General features: G+C 45.6%; 1 protein-coding gene across 16 annotated transcripts in view; it reads left to right on the top strand.

Annotated features, from left to right (window-relative positions):
- The window catches only part of GBF1 (golgi brefeldin A resistant guanine nucleotide exchange factor 1), a 111,407-nt gene that overhangs the window by 71,428 nt on the left and 16,775 nt on the right, over positions 1–23,204 (top strand). For 5 of the 16 annotated variants that reach the window (XM_055081205.1, XM_028481742.1, XM_028481749.2 and 2 more), the window contains 17 exons: positions 4,061–4,192; positions 9,914–10,032; positions 10,560–10,668; positions 11,178–11,238; positions 12,485–12,539; positions 13,488–13,586; positions 16,566–16,713; positions 17,056–17,279; positions 17,802–17,970; positions 18,404–18,615; positions 18,956–19,054; positions 19,650–19,844; positions 20,063–20,252; positions 20,845–20,985; positions 21,307–21,395; positions 22,365–22,567; positions 23,044–23,167. In XM_055081205.1, coding sequence (XP_054937180.1) covers positions 4,061–4,192; positions 9,914–10,032; positions 10,560–10,668; positions 11,178–11,238; positions 12,485–12,539; positions 13,488–13,586; positions 16,566–16,713; positions 17,056–17,279; positions 17,802–17,970; positions 18,404–18,615; positions 18,956–19,054; positions 19,650–19,844; positions 20,063–20,252; positions 20,845–20,985; positions 21,307–21,395; positions 22,365–22,567; positions 23,044–23,167 — 2,369 coding nt within the window. The remainder of the gene's footprint in view (positions 1–4,060; positions 4,193–9,913; positions 10,033–10,559; positions 10,669–11,177; positions 11,239–12,484; positions 12,540–13,487; positions 13,587–16,565; positions 16,714–17,055; positions 17,280–17,801; positions 17,971–18,403; positions 18,616–18,955; positions 19,055–19,649; positions 19,845–20,062; positions 20,253–20,844; positions 20,986–21,306; positions 21,396–22,364; positions 22,568–23,043; positions 23,168–23,204) is intronic. The other 11 variants (XM_055081204.1, XM_028481741.1, XM_028481748.1 and 8 more) reach the window with 8 other exon arrangements.

Below are 23,204 nucleotides of genomic sequence, written 5' to 3'. Positions count from 1 at the left end.
CTCATCATCTGAGAAGATAGGAGACTTAGGGGACATCTGCAGATTCTCAACCTGACTTTAGGCCAAAAGTCACTTTGAGACTTACCTGTTTTAATGTCACAATATAGGGAATTGAGAGCCCTGTTCACTGATGTTGAGCAGAGTATGAGCAGAACACCACCAAGAAATCTCTGAAGAGCTTCACTTGGCTTCGTGTTGAAGTGACCTACAGCTTCTCCAGATAATAAGTCTTGTTGTGATTATTCTTATTGGGCACTGACTAGCCAGAAGTTGGACCTGGACTTGATTTTAGCAGCAGGTGGCCTAGTCCTAGAAGGATCCCAAGTGTTCTTTCTCCAGTGGGAGTTGAATTTCCCCTCCTTCTCGTACCCATTCCTTTTTTTTACTTCCCATCTTAGAACATGAATCAGTCACCTTCAGAGCACCCCTCTACCTGATCTGCAGTCTCTGTTTACTGAACTGTTTGTGCCTTGAGGTTGACAGCCTTCCAGGGCGGGAATTTTGGCTGCTTGGCAGGGGTGTCAGATGTCTCCTTGGTTGTGAAATTACTCAGCTTGCTCACTATGAGCAGCATCATGGCATCTTTTCCCTGAAGGACTCGGGCAGCTCTTCTTACTCTTCCAAAGAAGATCTAGACAGTTGAATCTCTGTCCCCAGGCAGGCTAAGCCAGGAGGTAGAACACCAGAAATTTTTCTTTTCTGGATTCGTAGGAAGCAGTAGAGTTGAATCTGCAGTTGAACCTAGAGGGCAAAACTCCAGTTCTGCCTAGACCAAATTCTCGTGGGAAAGTTAATTTTATATACCATCATCTTTTTTTGGAGGGGTAGGGGAGTGAGGGTGAAAGTGAAGGTTCCTGGTGGGCTCATTAAAAAGTCCAGCCCTGGGCTTCCCTGGTTGCGCAGTGGTTGAGAATCCGCCTGCCGATGCAGGGGACACGGGTTCACCGGGCCGGGAAGATCCCACGTGCCACGGAGCGGCTGGGCCCATGAGCCATGGCCACTGAGCCTGTGCATCCGGAGCCTGTGCTCTGCAACAGGAGAGGCCACAACAGTGAGAGGCCTGCGTACCACAAAAAAAAAAAAAAAAAAAAAGGCCAGCACTTGGGCTTCCCTGGTTGCGCAGCGGTTAAGAATCTGCCTGCCAATGCAGGGGACACGGGTTCAAGCCCTGGTCCAGGAAGATCCCACATGCCACGGAACAGCTAAGCCCGTGAGCCACAACTACTGAGCCTGTGCTCTAGAGCCCACAAGCCACAACTGCTGAGCCCATGTGCCACAACTACTGAAGCCCGCGTGCCTAGAGCCCGTGCTCCGCAGCAAGAGAAGCCACCACGATGAGAAGCCCATGCACCGCAACGAAGAGTAGCTCCTGCTTGCTGCAACTAGAGAAAAGCCCACCTGCAGCAACGAAGACCCAATGCAGCCAAAAATAAATAAATAAAATAAATGAATTAAAAAAAAAAAAGTCCAGCCCTTCTAGTTTTCCATCACTAAGTTTCCATAAGGCATTGACTCACAGAATGGAAGTGCTGGAATGAATGTAGTTTAACAGTCAGATTCCAACTATCTAATTTGACAGATGAGCTTGGGTATCATATGTGTGGTTATTAGTAGGAGTGAGACTAATGATTCCTTGTCCATTGACTGGATTGTATATTATGTGAGGGTCACATCCAGAGCATCCAGAGAGTTTTCTGTGGGACTTTGTCCAAGCGTCTGTATGGTATCACCCCTGCCGCCTCCGAGTCTCTCAGTGCCATGTTGAACTCTTTCCTCTTAAGAAGCAGAAGGTTAGGGCCTTCCCTGGTGGCACAGTGATTAAGAATCCGCCTGCCAATGCAGGGGACACGGGTTCAAGCCCTGGTCCAGGGAGATGCCGCATGCTGTGGAGCAACTAAGCCCGTGTGCCACAACTACTGAGCCTGCGCTCCAGAGCCTGCGAGCCACAACTACTGAGCCCACGTGCCACAACTACTGAACCCTGTGTGCCTAGAGCCAGTGCTCTGCAACAAGAGAAGCCACTGCAATAAGCCCGTGCACCACAGCGAAGAGTATCCCCGGCTCACCGCAACTAGAGAAAACCCACGTGCAGCAAGGAAGACCCAATGCAGCCAAAAATAAATAAATAAATAAATTTATTTATTTTTTTTAAAAAAAAGGAAAAGAAATCTTCAGTTGAAGCAGCCCTGCAGAGACAGATCACACTTCCATCAATTTCAAGCCCACTGAACACAGCAGAGAAACTACTGCTTTGGTACATTAAGTCATTTGGCTTTGAGAGCCCACACCCTATGTGTGTGTTAAAATTTATAGGACTCAAAAAGAGTCAGTTTTACCAAATTAAAAAATTTTAAAAACAAACAAAAAGAGGCAGAATGCACTTGGCCCTGGAAGTGTCAAACGGTGGGTGTAAAATTGACCTAGTCTTTGACTATGAAGCAAGTATAGGTATAGCAACTGGGTGAATGCTCAGAAAATCTGTTCCCTATCCCACCTCTCAAAGATTTGTCTTCCATCTAACACTTTTCATATCTCAAATATACCAAACATGACTATTTTTTAAATGACAGACCAAATCGTATGTAATACAGTTGTGTTTCTAAAGCAGCAAGACTAGATGACTTTAGTATTTTCAATGTGCTTTTTAAAGGTATTTTATTTCAGCTTTCCCAAATATATCTATTCCTTACACCTCAACCCTTTACCATCTTAAACACACACAAAAATTTTTCTTTAGGTTTTTTCTGCAGATTGTACATCTCTAGGTGGGGGTAGTGGGGGATGAAAAGCAGGTTTTATACAGCTGATGTGATCACTGTACAGACAAGCTTGGAAAATGCTACCCAATCTGCCAATTAATTAAAGCATTAATCTGAGGAGCCAGGGAATGTTTACCAGAAGAGGAGGGTGGTAGGACTTGAGTGGGAAGCTCCCTACATTTGCATGAAAATGAAGGTGCTTAGGAAACCCAGCTTCCTTTTGTCTCTAAAGGTGGGGCAGCTCTTATCCAGTCCCTGAATCTTTTTGTCCTATTTAGGAAGCATTTTAGGGAGCTAGTGTCTGAGATATGAAAGCACAGCAGAAAAACAAAACTTAAACCCTGGGCACTTAGTAGGGTACAGAGCAAGTGCAGTATAAAGTAGCTTCTTAGACCTGGAATGAAACCTTCTAAATTTAGGAGTATGTGCTGATAATTCAGTAGAATAGATGTAATGGTTTTACAAGTTTTAGAACCATATGTATAGACTGGGTTCAAATCCCAGCTCTGCTTCTTATTAGCTGTGTGATTTGGGGCCAATCATGTGTCTTATCTGAGCCTTATTTTTCTTATCTGTAAAATAAAGATTATGAATTGCCTCTTCATCTCAAGGCAGTTAGCCCTCTGCTTACTGTAGACAGAAAGGAGGCTAGAGAGTGGTTAGGACCTTTGCAAGATTATAAACTGCCTCCAACACAGCCTTTTGTTCATTTTGAGCTTATTTTTCAGCAAGGGACTATAAACCTCAAGTTTCCCCCTCAACTTCCTGGAATGTGCTGCATTCTTTATCTCTAAGAGAAGTGACCTTGACTATAACAACAAAAGACCTAAGACAGCAGCTCATCCTGGGATCTCTTTGGCCACGTTGGCTGTACTCAAGATGAGGTTTACCTGTGCACCCCTAGGGAGGCTGGTGAAATGGACATGGGTAATTGACCCAGCAATATTTGATGATATTAAAGAATTACTGTTAATTTTTAAATTGTGGTTTAAAAATATGTATACATACATAAGTATGTTAAAAGCATAAAATTTACCATCTTAACCATTTTATTGTTAATTTTTAAGCATAGTAATGATACTGTGGTTTTTTAAGCTTTTTAATCTTTTAGAGCTACAAACTAAAAATTTTGCAGATAAAATGACATAGTGTTTGGGGTTTGATTCAAGATAATCCAGAGGGAGGAAGATTGTCCCAGCAATTAAGAACTCTAGCCTCGTGGCACAGTTAAGAAGGGCCTTTTTCTAGGGTTTAGCTTTTTGTAAGATGGCATCTCTTTATTCTCATTTCTTTTCTTGCAGAACTCTCAGAAATTGAGCCCAATGTATTCCTTCGTCCATTTCTGGAAGTAATTCGCTCTGAAGATACCACTGGCCCTATCACTGGACTAGCACTCACCTCTGTCAACAAGTTCCTGTCCTATGCGCTCATAGGTAAGAGCTCAGACTCTGTTGGATGACCACAGCTCTTCATTTCTTGCCTCTCCTGGAGTGGTCAGGCTTTAGGCAATGATCTGGTGATACTGGAAAGTTTTTCCCAGCCATCCGTTTCCTTGTAGAAGAGAAATAGGATTGTTTATTGGTTACTCATCACACTAATTGACTCAGGTTGTGCAGAGTGGGGAATGAGAGGTTTCCTTGGGACTCTGATTTCTTTGTGCTCTGGAGGCAGTTAAGGGTATAGTGCCCTTGGAGGTTTGATTTATTTTGGTTTATTTTTTAAGTTATTTTTCAAATATAATGCATGCTTATTTTAAGAAGATAAACAATAAAGAGGTGTCTAAAAGAAAAATTAATGGTCTCTCTCAATGTTTCTCCTCCTTTAGGTAAATAATATTAACAGGCAGGTTTGAATCTTCCTATACCTTTTTCTACATGTGTATAAATATATATAAAGTTCCACCTCTTTTAAAAAAGAAATAAAAATAGGATTATGTGCTACGTATTTTCTCATTTAATAGTATTAACTTAGGTGTACATGATATAATTATCCATTTGATTTATTCTTTTCCCTCCAGTTTTTTTGAAGTATATAATGTTGTATCAGTTTAAGGTATACAGTGTAAAGATTTGATATATGCGTATGTTGCAAGATGATAAACATAATAAGTTTAGTTAAATCCATTGCCTCACATAGAAACAAACTTTTCTTTGTGTGTGATGAGAACTTTTAAGATCTCTCTTAGCAACTTTCAAATATATAATACAGTATTGTTAACTGTAGTCATCATGCTGTACACTACATCCCCAGAACTTATTAATCTTATAACTGGAAGTTTGTATGTTCTTTTTTTACTGTGATAAAATATACATAATATAAAATTTGCCATTTTAATAATTTTAAAGTATATAATTCAGTGACATTAATTACATTCACAGTGTTGTGCAACTATTACCACCATCTATTTCTCAAACTTTTTCATCACGCCAAAAAAGAAATTCTAATCATTAAGCAATAATACACCATTTCCCCTGCCCCTCAGTCCCTGGTAAGATTTTTTTTTTTCTTTTTGGTAGCTGTATAATTTCCATAGTATAGATATAATACAGTTCACTCAATCATTCTCTTATTGAGTAATATTTAATATTTAGGTTGTTTCTTATTTTGAGCCATTATTATTTTTAAAATAAATTTATTTATTTATTTTTGGCTGCGTTGGGTCTTCGTTGCCGTGCGTGGGCTTTCTCTAGCTGCGGCGAGCGGCAGCTACTATTCGTTGTGGTGCGCGTGCTTCTCATTCCAGTGCACGGGCTTCTCATTGTGGTGGCTTCTCTTGTTGCGGAGCACAGGTACTAGGTGCGCAGGCTTCAGGAGATGTGGCTCGAAGGCTGTAGAGCGCAGGCTCAGTAGTTGTGGCGCACGGGCTTAGTTGCTCCGCGGCATGTGGGATCTTCCCGGACAAGGGCTCAAACCCGTGTCTCTTGCATTGGCAGGCGGATTCTTAACCACTGTGCCACCAGGGAAGCCCCAAGCCATTATTAATAATGCTGAAATAAGCATCCTTATTCATATGTCTTTATTATTAATTTTCCTTTTGTATGACAGATTCCTGAACTTGAAATTTCTGGTTTAAAGGCCATGTGCAAATTACATTTTTATATGTACTACCAGTTTGCTTTCCCAAAAGATTAAAATCATTTGCACGTCCAACAGTAAGGTTTGAGAGTTTCCATTTCCCCACTCTGTCACCAGCACTGAATATTATCAATATTCTTTATTTGTGCTAATTTGATGGGTGAAAACTGGTATTTTGTTGTTTATATTTCCTTGAGGCTGAACATTTGAATTTGTTCTCCTTTGCCTATTATTTTATTGAGTTGTTTTTGTTTTTCTTATCAATTTGTAGGAGTTCTTTGTATAGTGTATATTAACCTATTGTCTATCACAGTATTATAAATATTTTCTCCCAATCTAGTCCAGATATTTTATCCAGTCTATTGTTTATCTCTAAATTTGTTTATGATGTCTTTTTTGGATTCCTTTACAGTTGGTTTTGTCACTTAGAATACTGAATTTTTTTCCCCTATTGTCTGCCCGTGTGCAAGGGTGAGGAACATAGAACACAGGCAGCTGTCCTTGTTTCTAAGTAGGGAGACAGGAAAAGAGGAAGCTCAGGCTGTAGCTAGCAAGAAAGGAAAATGACCTTCAGTTCAAGGCAAGAAAACCCTTTATCTTTACTAGAAAGTTGGATTTGCTTAGTTGAAGCATTCAGGATTGGGAGCAGGTATCCTGGGTGCCAGCTAGATTCTCTAGGTGCATGAGCTTCTCCAGGCACCCTAGTCCTAACTTCATACTTCTCCTAAGCAAAAATCAGGCCCAGCTACTTACAGCCTTGCCCTGAGCACCACCTGCAGGTCATCTCTCTTCACGGCCTCCAGCAGCTGCCCTCTATGTCGTTTCCCTCTGCTCTTTCGTCAGTGTTACTCTCTCCCCCTTCCGGGGTTGGCAGACAAGCTGGTCATTGGAGACCTCAGGCCAGCTGGTCACTGGAGTTTCCTGTGATGGGAAAAGAGAGTGCTGGAAAAGAGAGTGCAGTGGGCATGAGAATAGGAATGGGAAGGAGTGTATGAAAGCCAGAAGGCAAAGGAGATGAGATTGGCAGATTTCCCTGCAGTCTTCTCCAGGGTGGCCAGGAAAGGAGAAGATTCTAAAGAAGGGGTCCTGGGGAAGACAAGGTCTTTTAAATGAGCCAATCTTCTGTTTAGGCAGCCCTTCTGGAAGGAACTGCCCTCCACCTCTCAGCCCTGTGACCCAAGGCGTCTAGGGTTATTTTAGATCCTACTCCAAAGACCAGCCTTTTGTTTGGCCCCACACAGCTGCCAGATCAGGATTTGTGCCTCTGATTGCCTGGCTTATGAGGCCCTGCCTGTGGTTCTAAGGAACTGTCACTTATACCTACCTTTTTAGAAAATTAACTTTGCTACTTCATTCAAGCTCAGAGGATAAGAGCTACAAAAAGATCAGTAGCAACCACTTTACCTAGGGAGACTACTGAAAGAGGGGAAGAAATAGACCCCCAGGAGTTGGGAGCAAGGCTGCCATTCACTAGGAACTCTGAAACACTACACAGCACTGAGAAGGTCCTGGATTTCCCGAACAAAGAAAGGTCCTTCTATGGACCCTGGAGGCCTGAATAAAGGACCCCGTCCAGCAGAGCTGTGAGAGAGGACTCAGGCAACAGCCTTGAGAGTATAGGATTTTCCGTGTTGATTGGGAGAAACATGGAGAGTTGGTGTGATAGAAGGAGCTGGGTCACCTCCTATACGGTAGATCATCATGAAATTGGCTTCCTTCTGCATGACCTCTAAAGTAGCTACTCATGATACTGAGTAGTGGCATGCAGTAAATAGGGCAAAGAGAGTCTGATTAGGTGTCAGAGACTAACCAGGATGGAAGAGAAAAAAGAAAACAAATGAAAACCACTCAAAATTGATGAAAGTTTTCTGGCTCATTGTGGCAAGAGAAATGTTCTGGTTTCTCAGCCATCTGCTGAGCTTCAAACTCAGGAACTCCATTAATTTCAGGTACCAAGAAAGAGAAAATAGTAAGAATTTCTTCTAATTCCCACACTTAAAACTAGGAGGTTCTCCTAGCTTACACCATGCCACCTCTGGAGCATTTTTCTCTGTCACTCACAAAGCTTTGTCACGTTCCTATCTTTTTTTCCTACTTTTGCTCGCCTTTCAAGAACAATCCAGGCAGTTCGGCAGGACCCTTGTAGGCCTTGATGGAGGTCACTTCTTTGGCTACTCCTTGTAGATATTTATTTATTTATTTATTTATTTATTATATATTTTTTTGCGGTACGCGGGCCTCTCACTGTTGTGGACTCTCCCGTTGTGGAGCTCAGCCTCCGGACGCGCAGGCTTAGCGGCCATGGCTCACGGGCCTAGCTGCTTCGTGGCATGTGGGATCTTCCTGGACCGGGGCATGAACCTGTGTCCCCTGCATCGGCAGGCGGACTCTCAACCACTGCGCCACCAGGGAAGCCCATAAATTTATTTATTTTATTTTATTTGTTTATTTTTGGCTACATCGGGTCTTCATTGCTGCACGCGGGCTTTCCCTAGTTGCGGCGAGTGGGGGCTACTCTTTGTTGCCGTGCGTGGGCTTCTTATTGTGGTGGCTTCTCTTGTTGCGGAACATGGGCTCCAGGTGCATGAGCTTCAGTAGTTGTGGCATGCAGGCTCAGTAGTTGTGGCTCACATGATCTAGAGTGCAGGCTGAGTAGTTGTGGCACACGGGCTTAGTTGCTCCACGGCATGTGGGATCTTCCTGGACCAGGGATCAAACCTGTGTCCCCTGCATTGGCAGGCGGAGTCTTAAACACTGTGCCACCAGGGAAGTCCTCCTTGTGGATATTTAAGTCATGAATGGGAGCAGAGTTTCCTCCTTGGCAACATTTGTGTTAGCTTCCAGCATGGTGCTGATTGTCAGAGCTAGCTTCTCCCCTCTTACAGCTGAAAGTCTCCCTCCCTCCTATTCCCCAGTTAGCCAGCCTCCAGTCCTGTTTAGTTTGTCCCTTATCTCTCCTTAATCTTTAGTTAAGCTAGTTACAGGATTCTTGTCCATGACATACTGTTTTAAATAAGAATGAAACCAAAGCAGGAAGAGTTCTCTGATTTGCTGTAATGGGCACCCAAATATGAGTATTGGCAGCAGTGACTGTCCATTTCTTCCCCCTACTCCCCTACCTCAGTTACACCTGAACACAACATTCCAAAAGCAATCAGAGAGAGATGTGTTGAAAGAGAACATCTGAAAAGAGAAAGGCTGCAACCTTGGCATTCAAAGCTCTGGCCCTACTTGGTCCTTGCTCTGGGCCAAAACCTCAAATTTCCAGGCCCTTCCTCTATGAAATGAGTAGCTTTACTCCAGTGATTTCCAAAGTGTGGTCCCCTGACCAGCAGCATTAACTTTACCTGGAATCTTGTTAGAAATGCAAATTCTCAGGCCCCACGCTAGACCTACTAAATCAAAAATTCTGGGAGTGGGCCCAGCAATTTCTTTTTTTCTTCTACAAATTTATTATTTATTTTACTTATTCACTCTTGGCTGCGTTGGGTCTTCATTGCTGCATGCAGGCTTTTTCTAGTTGCAGTGAGCGGGGGCCACCCTTCATTGCGGTGCGCATGTTTCTCATTGAGGTGCATGTGCTTCTCATTGCAGTGGCTTCTCTTGTTGAGGAGCATGGGCTCTAGGCACATGGGCTTCAGCAGTTGTGGTACGTGGGCTCAGTAGTTGTGGCTCACGGGCTCTAGAGCGCAGGCTCAGTAGTTGTGGCACACGGGCTTAGTTGCTCCATGACATGTGGGATCTTCCTGGACCAGAGATTGAACCTGTGTCCCCTGCATTGGCAGGTGGACTCTTAACCACTGCGCCACCAGGGAAGTCCCAGCAATTTCTATTTTTAACAGGCTCTCCAAGTGCTTCTGATATATGTTTAAGTTTGAGAACCACTTTCACACAGTGGAGTTTGTGCTGAGATGCTTATTAAAGCCAGTTATGGGCAACAATTCTCAGGTAGCTCAAGAAGCCATGGGTTAGGGAATTGGGAGAGGAGAAAACCAAAAGTCTCTCAGAACAGTCTCTAGACAGGATGTCTTGACTTTTCTGTCTCTCCTCTACACATCTTTTCTTTTTTGTTGGAACAGATCCCACCCATGAGGGCACGGCAGAGGGCATGGAGAACATGGCAGATGCTGTCACCCACGCCCGTTTTGTGGGCACAGATCCTGCCAGCGATGAGGTTGTCCTGATGAAAATCCTTCAGGTAAATGGAGGGGAAGAGCAATTAGGCTAATGGCCAGGAGCTGGTGCCTCTGGCTCTACCTACTGGAGCCTGATGGCAGCTTGAATCTATGTTTTGACTCCACTGGGGCTTAGAGAGCTACTTTGTTTCCAAACAAGCAGCTCCGGTACCCAAAGTAAAAGCTTTTTCTAAGGAAAATAATTAAAAGCTTTAAATGAACTGATATCAAATACCGGAACCCTTAATAGGCTTGTACCTCTGGCAGACTGTATCTGTGCCATCCATCCGTTGGGCTTGTGGGCTAGGGCTGGAATGAGTGCTGAACTATGTTGGGGTCATGCAGAGTAAAGACACAGTTCCTAAGACAAGCTCCTGGGAGACCCCCCACCAAACTGAAGCAAGGTCAGCTCTTACTAACCTCTTTCTCACCCCTGAGTGCTTCTGTAGGAGACTTAGAGAAACGGGAGGCAGCTTCTCTCCCCTCATGTACACCCTTCCTCACCCAGCCTGCCATGTTTATCATGGTCTCTCCTTTTTCTTCCTGGTAGGTACTGCGGACTCTGTTGCTGACCCCAGTAGGTGCCCACCTAACCAATGAATCTGTGTGTGAGATTATGCAGTCTTGCTTCCGGATCTGCTTTGAAATGAGGCTCAGTGGTAGGTGCTTGAATACTGGGCCCTTCACCATTCCTGGGGCCAGTATCTGTATGAATACAGGATGCTGTCTCTCAGTCCCAGAGAGATGGAAAACTCATGACTTCTCCATCACCTACCTTGTGGAGCCATAGGGATCTAGGAGTCTCTGTACTTGACAATTTGTTGTGCAGCTAGAATAGAGACCTTAGCTTTTTGTGCCAGGGTAGGAATTGGGCTGGATCCCAGAATGACTCAGCCCAGAACCAAATCTCCCTCCCTTGAGATTTCTGGGATTGACACCAGCCTGCAACCCCTGAGAACACATCATTGCTCCCCCTTTTTATCCTGACTCAGTAGTGCCATCTAGTGGGCCAGTGATGTTCTGGCTGCCAGACTGAGCTGGAGCTGGTTTTAATAAGTTTGGTATAATCCTTAGTAAACAAGGTTTGGAGGGGAGTCTGCTCTGAGAAGCCTCCTGATAATAGCATGGCAAGTAATGACACCTGTGTTATTTGTTTTTGCCTGTGCAGAGTTATTGAGAAAATCCGCAGAGCACACTCTCGTAGACATGGTGCAGCTGCTCTTCACAAGGTAAACCTGCTGCTGTTTGCTTCAGCCCGGCTGCCCAGGCCTCTTGAGCCTGCTTGCTTCTACACAGCCACTTCAGGGACCTGGCCAACCCCACAGCCACATCAGAGGCCACTGAGATTATGGATGGGCGTGGTTCTCTAGGACCAGGGTTACCAAGCAAGGGAGAAAGAGGAGGGGAGCTGGCTTGGCCTCTGGGGGAAGCAGAGGGTTATTTGATCTAGGCTGACAGAACTTCTGCTTCCCAAACTTGTGTCTGTTTCTGTGCAGGTAGCAGCTGGGAAAGGGAACCCAGAGAGGAAGCCAAACTCAAGGGAACCTGGAACAGGTTGCTGAGCTCCCAGAGTTCAGCCCGATTTCTGTGAGGAAGGACCAAGTCTAGGGTGACCAACAATCCTGGTTTGCCCAACTGTCCCAATTTTAGCAGTGAAAGTCCCGCATCCCCACAAACCAAAACAGTTGTACCTCATCAGGACCCTCAAATTAGGGCCTAGGAGACCTTTTCATACTATGCCTAACACCCTGTTTTCTGTACTTCCTTTCAGTAGACTAACTTTGAGAAGAGCTGAGGCGAGGGCTTTTCAGCTTCCGCTAGGGGATATTGATAATGGAAGAGGTTATGCATGTGTTGGGGGCAAGGGTTATATGAGAAATCAGTATACTGTGAACCTAAGATTGCTTTTAAAAATAGTCTATTAGGGACTTCGCTGGCGGTCCAGTGGTTAACACTCTGTGCTGCCAGTGCAGGGGGCAGGGGTAATAATCCTTATTATCTACAGACTAGATCTGCCTCTGGACCCTGCTGCAAATTGTTTCTTACTTCTCAGGTTCAAATTTTCTAATTTCAAAACTTCCACCTGCCTTTTACTTCTCACCCTATGCCCAGTCTCCTGGGGTTTTGATAGACTGCCCTCTCCCCATATCATGGCTTTCAGCAATACTTACTTAGTGAATACAAGCAGAAAGGAGTCAGTTTAAAGATGAAAAGAGCCTCCACATTCCAAGGGTACTTAGTCACCTTTCCCTCATGACTGCCTTCTTTTTTAGAAAGTATCTGTGTCACAGGTCCCTCAATTTCTGTAGCTCTTCAGTGAAGCTCCAAAATGGGTGAAATTAGCCTGCTTCTTTTCCTGGCTTTTCCTAAGAGATAGCATGCTCTGGCCCAGGGCATCTTTGGGCTGTGGCTGGCATGGAGGGGAATATTTGTTATTATACTTAATTACAGTCCATGGGATTTTCTATCTTACAGGTTACCTCAGTTTAAAGAAGAACCCAAGAACTATATGGGGACCAACATGAAGAAGGTATGACCTGCTATCCCTCATCCAAAACTCGATCTCCCAAATTCTGTACTATAGAGATTTTCCTGGATACCCTTGCTTAGCAAAAACATACTTTCGCCTAGACAGGTTTGCTTGGAATCTAGAAATAGCTATCGCTCCTTTTTTTTTTTTTTTTTTTTTTTGCGGTACGCGGGCCTCTCACTGTTGTGGCCTCTCCCGTTGCGGAGCACAGGCTCCGGACGCGCAGGCTCAGCGGCCATGGCTCACGGGCCCAGCCGCTCCACGGCATGTGGGATCCTCCCAGACCAGGGCACGAACCCGCGTCCCTGGCATCGGCAGGTGGACCCTCAACCACTGCACCACCAGGGAAGCCCTAGCTATTGCTCCTTTACCAAGAAATTTATTCTTTCCCAGGTACCTCTCCTTCCCCAACCTTTCCTTTCCAGCCTATATTTGTTGACCCACCATGTCAGCTAGTGAGTCCTTCATGGAAACTGGGTGAGGCCCATCAGGCTGGGCTGAAAATGTATGTTGATAAAGGTGAAAGTCCTGCCTTCCCCTCAGGGCCCAGTCTTATCAGCAGGTAGGAGGCCTAGAGAAGCTATAACTCAAATCCCATCCTAATACTGGATTAGACTTGGGCTCATGCTTGGGCTAGCCTCTGTTGACAAGATGAATCAAGTCTGACTCCAGATCAGAAGGTTCTCAAACTGCTAGAAGAAGGGTGTTCAGAAGAATGGCCTCTTTCTATCTTGAACTGAAGCCCTGGACTTCACAGGCCTCTGATGAGGATTCTGCTTGCAGCCCTAAGAGGTTCTGCCCTTGGAGATGACCCTTGGCTGTTTGGTGCATGCACATAACCTTCCCTTTTCCCCTGCCATCCATCCCCATTCCTGCCCTGTGCCCTGTTGGTGTGTGTTTGAGTTTATTTCACTCTGCTTAAATCGTTCGTTTGCCTGTCTTTCACAGATTTCTCCATGTCTCCTCAACAAACTGGAGCTAAGTAGTGGGGAGCAGACCAAAGCCCTGAACCAGTTAGAGAGGGTACTGCTCTTTAAGAACCTCAAGGTCTCTCTCCCTCTCCCTCTCCCTCTTCCTCTTCCTCTCCCTCTCCTTACCCCCTTTTTATTTATTTATTTAAATGTGTATTTTTTATATGTAACGTCTGGGTTCCATATCCACTGTGTAGAGCACAATTTACCCCTCCCTAGTAACACAGCACGGCTTTGGAAGAGCTGCATGTGTTTGTAACTTTGCAGTGTTGGGAATTTTCATGGGGCATCTGGCTGCCTGAAGGCAGAAGGAAGCCTTGAACTGCTAATACGTTATGTAGTAAGCCTAGAAAGAGAGCCTGGGTCCTGCTGACGTCTTGTGGGGAGGTTTAATATCTACCATTTCTAGGGGAACTATGAGGAACTGTCAAACAAGACCCTTCCCTTTTCTGCCCTCTCCCTGTCTCAGAGCTGGCATTAGAAAGCTTAAGCACAGTCTTTGATTCTAGCTGGATGCCTGAACTTGGTTTTGAGGGAAAGGGTAGTCTGTCTAGTTGGGGTCATTTTTTTCTTGGTTACCATTAAAGGGGTCATTCTAAGGTTTAGGACTCTAGATGGATGAAAAGGAGCCAGGTCCCAGGTTAGCCCAGGACACTGGCAATACTTTGGGATCTGCAAAGGTGACCTCTGTCCTTTAGAAGTAAGGAAACTTAGAACGGAGGTGCAAGCTAAAGATTACCCTAATCCCCATATCCCTGCTTTAGGAAGAAGAGGGAGAGAAGGAGGTATGGGCTATCTAAGCTCTCATAACAGTGTGCATGCTAGAGGTTTGGCTGTGGACATCCAGGTCATTGAAGATAAAAAGAACTGTGTGCGTTTTGTGTGTGTGTGTATGTACTAGACAGTCCATAGGCCTGTGTTTTCTTTGCATGCCTTGTCTCAAGTTTCACTTGTGTGCTTGCCTAGTCTCAAGTTGCAGCTCTCTTCAGTGGCTACCCACCATTTTGCCATGATTATTAACCTAGGACCTGCCCTTTCTTTATAAAGCTTATATTGTCCTTTGGAAATAAAAAGTTATACGGATAAGGTGATGTAGAGTTTCATGAACTGCTCACCCCTCCCCCCACCTTAGGATCTTAGAACAGGGAGCACAGCTATACTTTTAAAGGACTGAGACACTTGTAAGAACTGGCAGCCTCTCAACTCCTATTCCATCCAGGAGGCAGAGAGCATTCATTGAAATGATCAGGTTAGAGCTACCTCTGCAGAGGATAGAGAAGGAAACAGGAAGGACTGATCCTAGTGTGGGAAGGAATCTCAATGACTGGGCTTCTCCATGGAAGTAGGACTACCTGGAATTCCTGATATTGGGGAGCCATCTGGAGAGAAAAGATATTTCACACAAGTCAGTCCAGATGTGAGTGCTTTTTGGAGCTCAGTGACAGTTTCCAGTTTAAACCAGGAGGTTCCTCTTTTCCCTCATTGATCTCTTGGACTTCTGGCCTATCTGCATGTTTAACTGACTCTTACCCCCAGAACTTTCTTTTGGGCTTCAGTGGTTTCTGGAGGGAGCATCCTGGTTCCTGCTTAACCACAGTGCTCAGAGCACTTGAAGCTCTATTCTAGGCATATGACTGCTGGCATTTTGGAGATGCAGGGACAAAAAGTGTAAATCCAATGCGAGGCTGTTGCTATGTTACTAAGAGCTGGAGGTGGGACTCAGCTGTTGGGCCTGTCTCCTTTATGGGTGGAGATATGAGTATGGAAGAAAGAATTATGTGATTTCTAAGCAAAGGCTCAAAGGTTGTCCAGATTCTGGAGGGCTTGGGGGAGGAAGGGGGGCTTATCCTTTAAATAGCAGAAGGAATTGAATAGGCCAAGGATAATATGGGTATTTTCAGCTTTTAGAAAGAGGCAGGGAGAAAAACTGTTTCTACTCTCTTTTAGAGTCATTCTAATGGTTCCTAGAAGAGAATTGCTGTTGCCCATTCCAGGAATGGTCTATCAATCTAGGACTAGTTTGATATAACTGTAGAAGGACTGGATGCAAACTGTAATTGAGAAGGCATCAGGATTAAGAAAATGAAATGGGCTTAAACAAAGTAGCTGTGAACTTAGGGTGGAGAAAATGCATGAAAACTTATACCCTAAAGTAGTCAATAGGAGATAAAGATTTTCCTTTGTGATTAAAAAGAAGCTATAGGAGTAAAGATTTTCCTTTGTGACTAAAAGGAAGCTATAGGAGAGAGAGAAATGCAGCAAGAGGAAGGGAAATGGAATAGAGCAAGAGTCCAAGAAATCAGTAGCCTTACCATCTGAAAGCATAAAGTTGCTTCTAGAAAGACCAACAGTGAGAAGGACAAGAGGTCTCATTTATATACCAAAGTTGGGAGCAGCAGAGAGCAGAGCAGCAGCATGACATGATCTTTCATCCTTAACTCCACAAATCAACTGGGATGCCACTCCTTCCTTAATTCCAAGGAATGAACCTTTGACCAATTTGATGTAGACATTCCACAGTAAGGGATATGGTTAGGATCTAGGCCCAGTTCATGAAGTAATAGGAAAGCTAAGAGTTTGGCTGGGAAGGAGTAGACTCTCACAGTTGGATAAGAACTAGGAGTAGGAGGCTACTATGCAGGTAGTTGAGGAGGAAAGCCCAGGGATCCAGGGCCTGAAGATCTGCAGCTTTGGGCAAAGGACCCCCTGCCCTTACGCTTTCTGCAAGAGGGTCAGGCACCATCTACAGGACTGAGGATTGCCACCCAGTATTCAGCGAAGCAGAGTGATGTGTGAGGGCTGGCCTTATCAGTGACCAGCCTAAAAACCAGAATGTCACCTTCCACTTAGAGGCTCTCAGGCTGACCTTTAAAGTGGCAAGAGTAGAAGGCAAGTTAGAGGAGTAGGATTGTGCTCTAATGGTCTAGATTCTTACTGTGGCACAGATGTGGGGTATAGACTATTTTCTAGGGACCAGTAGGACTAAAAGAAGGGAGATTTCTAGGGATACAATCTTAATTTGAATACCAGTGCTAATGAGGTGTGATATTTCCAGCTGAAAATGAGAGCAGGAGGCATGAGTGATTCATCTAAGTGGAAGAAACAGAAGAGATCTCCCCGGCCCCCACGCCATATGACCAAAGTCACACCAGGTTCAGAGCTGCCCACCCCCAGTGGAACCACCTTATCCTCTAACCTCACTGGTGAGTACCCTGAGCTGCTTCTTCTGATTAGAATACATAGAAGAAAAGTTCCTTCCTCTCTCAGGAATTTTGACATTGAAGACCAACTAATTGAGGGGCTGTGGTCTTTCTACTGAGAGCAAAAAGGGAAGACTCCAGATCAGATCAAACTGTGACCATTTAGCAGTTTGCAGTGACTTAAGGTTGTTCTCCTACCACTGGGACTCTGACTACTTTAGAGACCAAGCATATGCAGAAATTAATATGCAGTCTAGGAAAAACAAACAAACAAACGGTACCATGGAAGGTATGTGTTTCCCACAGAGTCTCTTTTCTTCAAGCCTCACTCACTTTGCTTGGCAGGTGGCATGCCCTTCATTGATGTACCCACTCCCATCTCCTCTGCAAGTTCAGAAGCTGCCTCAGCAGTGGTCAGCCCCTCTACAGACAGTGGCCTGGAGTTCTCCTCCCAGACCACCTCCAAAGAGGACCTCACTGACCTGGAGCAACCTGGCTCTCCAGGGTACAGCACAGTTGCAGAGCCTGGCAGCAGCGAGCTAGGGGTTCCTGAGCAACCAGACCCCCAGGTACGGCTTTGATTTCTAAAGACCCCTGTCTAGTCTTCTCCTGTGGAATTGGCTTGATCCTTTGGCTCTTTATCCAGGCCTTGGCTCAAAAGAAGGTTGGGGCAGGGGGTTCTTCCCTGTTTCCTAGAATTAGCTGTGCTACCTAGAAAAACCACAGCATGACTCACTGTGAGAGGTAGCTCACAGGATTTTCAAGCTGTGCATACATGCAGTACTTGGCAAAGGTGAGGATGCTGGCCATGGCTTTTTCTGGAAGTTAATTATCTAAATCCAAGCTCCTGAGGGCCTCTGTTGCCTCTGGGGTTCTAGTCACTGTAGGTCACTGATGCCTCAGGTGATGTTTCCTGAGTCCTTCATCATACTCCTTCCCTGAACCATCTTGCATTGATTCATAGCCCACTGAGCTGGCCCTACACCTGCAGTCCATTAGAAACGCTTGGAGGACAGATACTTAAGAGAAATAAGTTCCCAGTTGCTCTTGCCTCATCTCTTTTCCTGTATCCTCCCCACTACTGCTCATAGCAGGAAGGGGCCCATGTGGAAAAGGCCCAATCAACATCCGTGGAATCCATCCCTGAAGTATTAGAGGAGTGCACATCTCCTGCTGACCACTCTGACTCTGCTTCTGTCCATGACATGGATTACGTCAACCCCCGGGGTGTGCGCTTTACACAGTCCTCTCAGAAAGAAGGTGAGTACTCTCAGGCAGGCTCTTTCCCCATCCTACCCACTAAGCTGTCTGAGCCTAAACCGTCTTAGACCCAAGGTGTCTGCTGGTCCAAGTCCTACGCCATTTTCTAGTCGGGAAATGGAATCAAGCAAGAGGACTATCGGATGGAGCAGCCCTTCCCTAGCTTACACAGAGAGGGAGTTTGGTGGACAATAGGAAGTGAGAGGGAAGAATAGAAAGCTTGGGACTTTTAACAGAAAGGTGGGATCATCAATTCTGATTCCCTTCAATAAGTGAGACTAGTCTCTTTCCTGCCCCAGAAAAAAAAAAGAAACATTTTTTTCCTGAAGAGAATCACTTATCTGAAATTGCCTGTATAATGCAGAGCAGGGTAGGCCAAGTGATCAAGCCAGTTGTTTCTTAGCAGTCCCACTTCCCTCCTGGCCTTTCCCAGGCACAGCTTTGGTCCCCTATGGTCTTCCTTGCATCCGTGAGCTCTTCCGATTCCTCATCTCCCTCACCAACCCACACGACCGCCACAACTCAGAGGTTATGATCCACATGGGACTGCATTTGCTGACAGTGGCTCTTGAGTCAGCCCCTGTAGCCCAGTGCCAAACCCTCTTGGGCCTCATCAAGGATGAGATGTGCCGCCACTTATTCCAGGTAAGACTGGATTTCTAGAGGGACTCCGAACACCTGGCTTTTTTTCAGGGTCTTTCAAGGGCCAGGGGAATACAAGGAGGTTTGGCTGATTCATGTGAAGAGTATAGGACCCAGGAAAGAACCTACCTCCCCTACTGACCAGTAGTCATAGTCAAGAGGACTCCAGTAGTTCCCCGGGGACTCTGGCAACCAAAGGGAAACATAGGAATGGCCAGATATAGAGTGCCTTCAGAGCACATGACCTTAGTGACAACTTCCCACAGTTTGCTGTCCTGCTTTCTCTTGGTTGAGCCACAGTCAGGTTCAGAAACCTAATAGCCCATCCTACTGTGATCTCCAGCTACTCAGCGTAGAGCGACTGAACCTTTATGCTGCTTCCCTGCGGGTATGCTTCCTACTGTTTGAGAGCATGAGGGAGCACCTCAAGTTCCAATTAGAGGTGAGTTTCTTGAAGTTGGAAAAAAAATAGGAAAATGTATGGCACCTTCATTCGGGTCAGCTTTGTCATGCTGCAGGAGTGGGATTTGGTGGCTTCTGAGGAGAGTGCTTTTAGCCTCCATAGTTTGGTTCATTGGCTCTCCTCTTTAGTGGAGAAATTAAAAGGTGCCCAGAGAAACCTGGCTGGCTATAAAATGGGAGAACCCGAATATGAGAACTGGCAGGTAACCACACCATGAGTGGGTACAACTCTTCTGTCTGCAGTTCTTTTGCAACACAGGCAGGCAAGTCAAGCTAGCTTCGCCACTAAATTGCAAAAGGGAACTCTGAATAGGACCAAATCAGGCTCACACAGAGAGCACAAAAAGGGCAATGGGCAACTTGTTTTGGATCAAGTACGAGGTAGAGAGCCAGGCCTCCCGCATCATGGACAAAGCGGGGGATGTATTTAGGGGATCGAATACCATTAAGTGTCTCTTAATGCATACCTTCTGGCTAGGCGTCTGCTTCCTGTTTAATGTTTTTCCTGTCCAATTTGTCTCTTCCTATCTTGAATCCTTTCCCCACCCAAATGGCAATTCCTGGATTACTGTCAGATGTACATCAAAAAGCTCATGGATATCATCACTGTGGAGAACCCCAAGATGCCTTATGAGATGAAGGAGATGGCTTTGGAGGCCACTGTGCAGCTCTGGCACATCCCCAGCTTTGTCACTGAGCTCTATATCAACTATGATTGTGATTACTACTGTTCCAACCTCTTTGAAGATCTCACCAAGCTGCTGTCCAAGGTGCTGAGCATTATTACTGACCTCTAGAAAGACGACTTTATTAAGGAGATCTCTCTGGTGGTAGTGAGGATGCTACATATAGGGAACAAAACACTTGAGAGCTGGGGAACAAGAAGAAGAAGGGTATCATCTCAAGGCAATGTAGAAGTTATGGGCGGTTTTAGGATTTTTGGAAAAGTATTCTAACCCCAAGTCTCCTGGATCTGTTTACTTTCCAGAATGCCTTCCCTGTGTCTGGTCAGCTCTATACAACACACCTGCTGTCTCTCGATGCCCTGTTGACAGTGATTGACAGCACTGAGGCCCACTGCCAAGCCAAAGTCCTCAACAACCTTACCCAGCAAGAAAAGAAAGAGGCAGCCAGACCTGGCTGTGAGGCAGTAGATGGCACTCGAGAAGCCAACAATAGTGAGAGGCATTTCTTTCTTTGAGGATCCCAGGGTTCTATGTTTATCCCTTCTCTACTCACTGAATCCTTTCTCCTACCCGTATGTCACTTCCTCCAAAGTACTCCTAATTCTGTGTTTCCGAGGTTTGGTGATGTGAATCATAGACCAGGCTGGCACATTAGCAGAACTCATGGACTTCTCCCTTTCTCCTCTTCCATGCTTTAGCAATTTTTACAGAATTGTTGTTTCTTTATGGGGAGAAAAGAGAATATAGATTAAACAGTATAGGACTTCTGTGCCTAAAAGCTCCAGGCCCTACCTTTTCCTGCCCCCAGTGCCTGCCTCCACTCTAATCTTCTCTGACTTTTCCTTGAGATTGAGGTTGCAGAAGATCAGGGAAAGTGATTGGGTAATCTCTTTATTAAATTGTAGAATTTAATGCTTGGCTGACCTGGGATAGTGACTACTTATTTGGGCTTGGGTTTGTCCTGTCAGGGCTGGTGACCTATGTGGGAACATGCCGGTCTCCTTGGCCTGAAGCTCGATTCTCCTGCAGCTCTGCTTGGCTTCCTACACCATCAGTCTTCATTTACCTTCTTCTCTCTTACCAGCTGAGAGAGCAGCAAGCGATGGGAAGGCTATAGGCATGGCCCCAGACATCGCAGGCCTGTATGTGCCAGGTGGAGGGCGGCTGCCAGCAGAACATGGGAAACCAGGATGCAGTGATCTGGAGGAAGCTGGTGACTCTGGGGGTGGGTACTGGGTATCCATCATCCTAAGCCCCCTCAACTGGAAGGCCTGTTAGAGAACAGAGGGGAGGGGAGCAGAAAGACCCTAGGGTAGTACCTGACTGAACACTGGCTGTTCACCATGCCTTCAGACCCAGAGAGAGGAAAGAAAACATTTGGAGCCCTAGAAGATAGGACTTCTAAGGAAGTGGAAGACTGATGAGGACCAGAAATTTTCTGAGGCATCCTTTTTTTCACTAGAGAGTATATCAGCATCCTTCCAAAAGTCATTATCCTGGTAACAGAGGTCTTACTGGTGTTTCCCTCTCTTCCTCCCATTCCTAGCTGACAAAAAGTTTACCCGGAAGCCACCTCGATTTTCCTGTCTCCTGCCAGATCCACGGGAGTTGATTGAAATTAAGAATAAAAAGAAGGTATATATAGATATCCCCAGAGCTCAGCCTCTACCCACTTCGGACTGGGTGTTCTCTGTAGGGTTTCTGTCTCAGAGAATGAGGGAGAGTCTAAGCTCACTGAACAGCTTCCCAAGGCTAGTTTTTGAGCTTCTTGGGGCTTCAGCAACCCCCCAATCTCCTTTGAAGCCCTTTCCTTACTCCTAAGCCATGTAATCGGTATCTCCTATTGTGTGCTCCTGGGAAAATGCTGCCCTAGCTGAGAGTCAAGTGTTACTTGTGGTGACAAGAGCCCTGGGAGCTGGTATCCTGTTGATCACTGAAGGTTATTGGTCATCTCGAGCTCTGGGGTGGTGATTAGCAATAAAAGGGAATTGACATTTATTCTGGTGCTTTTTAGTAAAGTTCAGATAACTGTACATTTTGGTTTTCTAACACAAAGAAAACATTCTATTTAACCCTTTCTTCCTCGTAAGGCCAGCCTAAATGACTTTGGTTTATGTGTGCCCTTGATTGCAGGGCTGTGACTAGACAGTCAAAAAGTTATCATCGCAGTTAGTTCACCTTGTCTTTCAAACCCCAGGGCCTTAAGAGCTAGGAAGCCAAAGAAAGAAGGGGAATCCAAGCTAGTCTGTAAACAGATACCAGGAACGGCTCTAATACTGGAGAGAAAAGAAAACCTTCTCTAGTCTCTTTCTTCTATTTTTTTTCTCTGATTCTCAGGTTGGAGGAGAGTGCTATGCATCTTTAGCACTCAGAAAAGGAGTAAAAAGGAGCTCCTCAGCCACTTCTAGTTAAACATGGAGATTGGGGAAAGCTAGGGGCCAATATGGTTCAGCCTTAGTTCAGCACAGTCACTTAGTTCTGGAGTGACTTAGAACCGTGTCCTAGGAGCCCAGTAGGTGACCAGCTGTGGACTGTGATGGAGACCTGCCCTTGTCTGGTTTAGGGGCAGAGCAGCTTTTGACACCTCCTGTATGTCTTCTCTAGCTGCTGATCACTGGCACAGAGCAGTTCAACCAGAAACCAAAGAAGGGGATCCAGTTTCTGCAAGAGAAAGGTCTCCTCACCATCCCAATGGACAACACAGAGGTAGCCCAGTGGCTGCGAGAGAACCCTCGGCTAGACAAGAAAATGATTGGAGAGTTTGTGAGTGACCGCAAAAACATTGACCTGTTGGAGAGCTTTGTGAGGTGAGGAAACTGCAAGAAATCTGGGACATAGTTGATGATCAGCCTGGGGGGACAGACAGTTCAAAACAATACCAGTCAGTTCCTGATGGTGACCCAGGTCATACACTCTTCCTCTTCCCAAGGTTTATATCTGTTGGATCTGAAAGAGTCTCCAGCAAGAAAGCTTTGGGCACCATTCCATTCTACATAGAGAACATTGCAAAGGGGTGGAGTAGGGTTCCTGAGCACAGGGTAGGTTCTGGATTCCAGGGATGAGGTTTCTATGTAGCAGCACACTGATGTGAAGAGTACTAAGCTTAGGGGTTTTCAAATTCTGGTTCTGTGTTAGAGATGACCAGGAGATACCTCCCCTTTGCCAGAGCTCTCAGCCTCTTTTGTTCCAATAGGAGAAGCTTAGTGGGACTGTAGCTAATAGAGCACCCAACATTTGCAGCTTATACATCTTAAGCCTTTAGTCCTTCTTTCTTTCCCTGTAGCACCTTCAGCTTTCAGGGTCTGCGGCTGGACGAAGCTCTCCGTCTCTACCTGGAAGCCTTCCGCTTGCCCGGGGAAGCACCGGTCATCCAGAGGTTGCTAGAGGCATTCACAGAACATTGGAGGGTGAGTTTGAGTGGCAGGGGCTGAGCCCAGCATCCCA

The sequence above is a fragment of the Physeter macrocephalus genome, chromosome 20 (assembly GCF_002837175.3).
Source record: "Physeter macrocephalus isolate SW-GA chromosome 20, ASM283717v5, whole genome shotgun sequence".
NCBI lineage: Eukaryota > Metazoa > Chordata > Mammalia > Artiodactyla > Physeteridae > Physeter > Physeter macrocephalus.
This window is presented reverse-complemented; position numbering and strand designations above follow the sequence as displayed.